The sequence below is a fragment of the Tupaia chinensis genome, unplaced genomic scaffold (assembly GCF_000334495.1).
Source record: "Tupaia chinensis unplaced genomic scaffold, TupChi_1.0 Scaffold000465_1, whole genome shotgun sequence".
NCBI lineage: Eukaryota > Metazoa > Chordata > Mammalia > Scandentia > Tupaiidae > Tupaia > Tupaia belangeri.
This window is the reverse complement of record NW_006159974.1, coordinates 573,798-579,387: the sequence shown is the minus strand read 5'-3', so window position 1 is coordinate 579,387 and position 5,590 is coordinate 573,798. Positions and strand designations below refer to the sequence as shown.

General features: G+C 53.1%; 1 protein-coding gene across 1 annotated transcript in view; it reads right to left on the bottom strand.

The window, feature by feature from the left end:
• Positions 1–411: 411 nt before the first annotated feature.
• ZP3 (zona pellucida glycoprotein 3) overlaps positions 412–5,590 on the bottom strand; it is a 7,816-nt gene continuing 2,637 nt past the window's right edge. Inside the window, exons 2-8 of the mRNA XM_006155643.1 lie at positions 5,467–5,585; positions 5,087–5,190; positions 4,645–4,822; positions 4,432–4,549; positions 1,431–1,522; positions 1,167–1,303; positions 412–626 (exon numbers count right to left, since the gene is read on the bottom strand). Coding sequence (XP_006155705.1) covers positions 418–626; positions 1,167–1,303; positions 1,431–1,522; positions 4,432–4,549; positions 4,645–4,822; positions 5,087–5,190; positions 5,467–5,585 — 957 coding nt within the window. The 3' untranslated portion in view covers positions 412–417. The remainder of the gene's footprint in view (positions 627–1,166; positions 1,304–1,430; positions 1,523–4,431; positions 4,550–4,644; positions 4,823–5,086; positions 5,191–5,466; positions 5,586–5,590) is intronic.

Sequence of the window (5,590 nt, the reverse complement as noted above, 5' to 3'; positions counted from 1 at the left end):
CTCTGGTTAAGTTAAAGTTAAGGAAATGGGAACTAGAAGTCCTCATATCTGTCACCACCCCTGGAATCAGGTATGTGGGATCCAGGGACTTTGCTAGCCTAGAAGTCAGGCTGGGTTTGCCTTTTTCCCCTTTTTCCCCCCATTCCCTTCCTACCTAGGCCTCCTAGAGACAGATTAAAGTTCCCTTGGGAATATGGTCCTTCCTGGGGGGCAGGGCTCAAAGCCAGAAAGCAGCAGGTTTGCCTTCAAACTGGTCTAGCCTTGCCATCATAGTGTGGAGGCACAGGGGGTGGGGAGCGGGCTCACACTTGCGGCACAGTAGTCCTGGCCAGATGTTTGCACCCAGGGCTCCATGTCATGGTCCCCTCCCCATCCCTGAGCAGTCACTGCACCACTACCAAAGGTCACTTCCTTCTTTTATTGAGAAGCAGACACAGGGCGAGAAGTGTGACGTTTCCTGGAGAGACTCAGGACAACCATGGCCAGGGACAGGATGGCTACCATAGCCAGGCCTGAACCCACCACCAGGTAGGTGTGTGCTGAAAATGGTCGCACCTCTGCACTGTGGGCACCAGCCTTTCCCAAGAAGATCAGGGGTCCCACGGTGACATCTGCTTCTTCTGTCACTGTGAAAGGATCAGAACATCTCAGTCCAACAACAATCAGGTCGTAGTTTCTGTTCTGCCTCAGCAGGTTGAACTTGTAGATTTTGTCTGAAAAGCTGCATTATTCTTCCCCAATGCCCTGCACATCTCAGACCCCACGATGACTACAGGAGCTACCCTGGCTGCCACTGGGGTGAGGGCTTAGAGCCCCTCCTATTCAGCCCCAAGACTTCAGCCTAAGAAGACCCCAGGCTGCATTCCTCTTGGGGTAAGTGGCCTTAAGGGCAACAAGGAAGAGAAGTACCCCTGAAGTGGCAGCAGCTGCCCCATACCAGGTGGAGATAACCCTGTGGGGGGAGGCACTGGGGTCCAGCAGGTGATGTGGTTGTGAAGATGTTGGACTCCTACGTGGCCGACTGTGGTTCAAGTCCCAGACCTGGTGGCTTGCTTTCTTGCTCTCTCCCTTCTTTCTCTAGAAAGTGCACATGCCCTATAGCAAGACTAAAATAAGTAAAAAATAATTCTTAAAAAAAAGAACCCTGTGGCCATCCTATGACATACCGTGCCTGCGGTTGCGGGGAGGAGATTTGAGCCACCGGCCCACGACGCTGGGTGACCTCCTGGTAGAGCCTGGAATGCCACAGTCCCCCTTGTTGCAACATTCACAGATGTCAGCAGTGCCTTCTACCGGGGACCAGCTGAGAAGGAAAGACAGCAGCTTAGAGTACTGTCGCCTGCAGGGAGCAGTTTGCTGAGAGTATACTGGGGGGAATAGACAGGGTAGCCAGTTAGGTTCCTACCACTGTCAGAATCAGATTTCCTCACCTAGTGGAAGATTTATTGAACGAACAGGCTTTATTGAGCTGGTCCGGGGCTTGGTCAACTGGAGTGACCTTCAGATGGCAGGTGATATATATCTGGAAGTAATAACAGCTATTACTAGGCCGAGCAGTGACTTTAGTAAGCTAGCTAGCCTGAACTTAACCCTTAGGGAGTGGGGAAGGAAGAGCCCTCTCTCTAAATGATCCAGAGGTTAACTGGCCCCAAGTTGCAGAGCAAGTAGCAAGTCAAACTCAAGACTGAAACCCATCAGCTTGATCCCTTCGGGTTCCCCCAAATTCACCTAGTCACTTAGCATGTGCCACCCTGGGTTGAGTTAGAACCTCAGCGATAGTCTAGGGATTGAGCATTGCTAAACGCCCCACCCACCCCCAGGCAGGCAGTTAGCTGGTTCCTAGGACTACCACCTGCCATTTGACTAGGTGATGAGTCACTTTCATTTCAGTCACTACATAGTGCCCCATTTTTAGCTGAGAAAAGCAGACAAGCCAAGGACTCTAACTCAAGTCCTCGGGCCCATAGAGCACTTCTAGACTAGCTTTAGAGCTCCTGTTTCAGACTTTGGAGCCAGCTTTCTGGCTATTTCATTGGGCAAGCTTCCCTGGGCTTCCCATCTTCCTCAGGCTTATGCCTTCTTCAGTCTGCCTTGTACAGTCATCTGTCCATGATGTGCAGACCAGAGGCAACCCAGCCTACGTGAAATGCCACTTGGCCACCTCGCCCAGCAGGTGCTGAGGAACACAAGCTCCTGCTGGGGCCAAGGACTTTATGTCTGTTGAGTTGTCACCTGCTCTATATTCCTTCTAACCCCAAGGGGGCTGACAGCCCATCTTGTCACCTGGAGTAGGGACCATTTTGACAAAGCTAGGGCTCAGTTTAGCCCTGGTCTATCCCCAGGTCAGAGTTCTACTTAATACCCTAGGTAAGACTTCAGCACCTCCCTGTTTTACTCTGGAAGGGCAGAGAAATTCTGCCAACTTCCATCCGAAGCCCCACACAGAGCTGCAAGCCTTGGCTACCACCTAGTGGCCAAGCACATCGGCAGGAAACCTCTTTAGAACCTTGGAGCCATGGAAGCTCGGGCTGCACTTGAGCAAGCCGGGATGCACTTCCAGCTGCTGATCTTCTATCTGCCCCATAGGAGAAAGGCTTCCAGGAAAGGGAGCAGCTGTTATCATTAGCTTCCTTCCGGTACATTCTTCTGGTGTTCACTGGAGCCTAAGATGCCAGGGCGGTTCCTCTGCAACTCCTAAATAAGGTCATTCCATCTATCCTGAGCCACATCTGCCAAACCATCCCTCCCACCTCTCAGGAAGAGGCCCCCCAGGGCCCAGGCTTTCTTCTATTGACCAGCATTGTCCTCTGGTCCTCTGAGACTCCCTCAGTCCCTGGAGACTGAGACACCAGCCCAGGTTGTGCCCTGCTGATGGCTACCACCTCTGAAACTTAAACCTCCTCTTCCCCACCAGAGGGCCTCAGAAGTCAAGCACAGCCTACACCAATCAGAATCTTCTACGCTAGAATCCACAGCGTCACTGATCTGGGGACGAGGACCCTTTCTCCAAGTCTGTTCCACCTTTATCCTCAGGACCTCACTTGGCCTGCCATTGGGTGCTCTTGGCCGTCTCATCAATATCAGATTCCAGCCCCACCTGCAATCTACGACTCTATCAAACGACTTCTCACAGGGCTGCTGGAGAAGGCGAGGTATTATCACTGTAGGTCTACAGATTCCCGTGTGTCCCTTTGTGCTCCCAGCCACGCGAGCTCCGGCTTCAGCGGCCTGCAAATTGGTGCTTATAAGAGTCATCTGGGAGCTTGAATGAGTTTAGCTGCATCTCCAAGTAGAACAGGAGAGAACAGTGGGTAGGTGATAATGTGATAAAATGCTAATGATAAAGCCTAGGTAAGTAGGTACATATTTGCTGTCAAATGTTTAACCTCCTGTGTTTAAATTTCATGATATTGGGAAGAGGGGATACCAGGCCCTACCCTAATTAAGTAAAAAACTATCGGTTCACATAGAAGCATTACTATCCGATTTTTCCAGGTGGTTAGTGTAGAGCTAAAGTTGAAAATCCCTGTTTTAATTACTTCCTCCTGAGCAGTTATCCTAAGCTTCACCGATGCCCACTCCTATCTCAAGAAACTTGTTTACAAGTGACTTGATTTTTACTTGTAGGTCTACCAGCACTTGTTAGCTAGGGGCCAGTCCTTCTATAACCCCATTCCTCCCTTAGTCAGCCATCAGGAGCAACTTACATCTTTACTCCTCCCTCTTCATTCCTTTAGTTTCAACTTGGACTTGCTAGCTTAGCTGTTGCCAAGGTGGGGGTCCTTGCATGGGCATCAGCAACACCTGGAAACTTCAGTAATGCAAGTTCTAAGCTCTGCACTAGATCTGCTAAGTCAAACCTAGGGCAGGGGGTAGGATAGAAGTCTGTTTCCACAGCTCTTCTGGGGATGCTGGCCTCCAGAATCAGTCTAGCCTATGGTCAAGTTCAAGAGGCTCCCCCACACAGGAAGCTCCTATCTGCTTACTTTGTTCCTGGAGAGTCCCCAGGAGGGCAGTCACCTACCACCTACTCTTTGCCAGCTCCATCACCCAACACATCATCTGAGGTCAGGCCTTGCCGACTTCGGCAGGACCAACATTTGTTGGTCTCACTTGAGATGTCCACTAGATCTCCTAAGTTTTTCTGTTTAGGACCCCTGACTCCCCCTGATCCTGCACTGGCCTTTCACCTACCTTGAAGAGGTTTCTGTCACTTATGCCTTCTCCTAGAAGACCTCAGGGGAGCCCATGGCTTTATCTACGTGGTGATAGGAGTTTCCAGCACAGGAGCAGAGTGAGTGACAGCGACAGGATAAGAACAGCCCCCCTTCCACGCACGCGCACGCTCACGCGCACACACACACACACCCATCAGCTTGGTCTAGAATTCAGCCCAACTCTAGCTCATTAAAAGAGGAACAAAGCTGTTACCATGTTTCTGGAATCATTAGCGAAGTGGAACACATCAACCGTGAACTGGAGGGCATCCGGCCTGGGCCTGGGGGCTTTGAATGCAGAAGCAGCATCGGAGAGGCCATCCACAAGACAGCTTGGAAGCGAAGCAGTGAAGAACGGTGTTAAAGGCTGGGTAAGGCTTCTGCAGGCCAAGTGATGCAATTCCCTGGATGGGAGCCCCGCCCTTACCCATGGAAGTCCACGATGGTGTGGGAAGGGGCGGTGTTCTGGTCTGGCGTCAGTGTGGCCACACAGTGGTCCACGAACAGTAGCAGTGGCGGGTGACTGCCAGTATGAACCTCGGCCTGGAGATGGGCTGTGTCTCCCAGGTAAAAGGTTGGGGTCCTCTTCTCAGTGCCCCAGTCCTCTGGACGACAGAGCCAAGGGTCAGAACCTGCCGAGAGCTCCCTTCCCCACCCCTCCTCACTTACCTTCCATCAGACGCAGGGAGAAAGCCAGCTTCTCCTCAGAGAACACTGTGGTCCTGAAGGGCTCCCAGGTGGGCAGGATCGCCTGGCTGCTCACGTTGCCCTGCCTGGGAGGAGAATGGCAGCTGCCCACCCTGCCCTGGGGCACGGCCCTCCTGCCCTCAACCTGCCGAGAGCTCCCTTCCCCACCCCTCCTCACTTACCTTCCATCAGACGCAGGGAGAAAGCCAGCTTCTCCTCAGAGAACACTGTGGTCCTGAAGGGCTCCCAGGTGGGCAGGATCGCCTGGCTGCTCACGTTGCCCTGCCTGGGAGGAGAATGGCAGCTGCCCACCCTGCCCTGGGGCACGGCCCTCCTGCCCTCACGTTGCTGGGGGGGCGGTCAGCACCATCCACAGTTCCTGCCCCTGACATGTTTCAGCAGGCTGCATTTCCACACAGGGCTGAGGGCAACAGCATCCCCAGCCACTAGCACTTTGACCTTTTCACAGCCTGTAAAGCTGCTGCCCTCGGGCTGGCCCACCTGCCCCCGCAGCCTCATTCGTGGGCCTTTGCACCTGACCAATGCCCTGTCCTTCTCTCACCTGGGATAGCGGCACTCGATGGGTACCTCAGCACGGTTCGTCCTCAGGATGGACAGGTTCCCCGCGGGGCGGGGCTTGTGAAGCAGGAAGGTGCTATATACCAGGGCGTCATCAGTCACCTGAG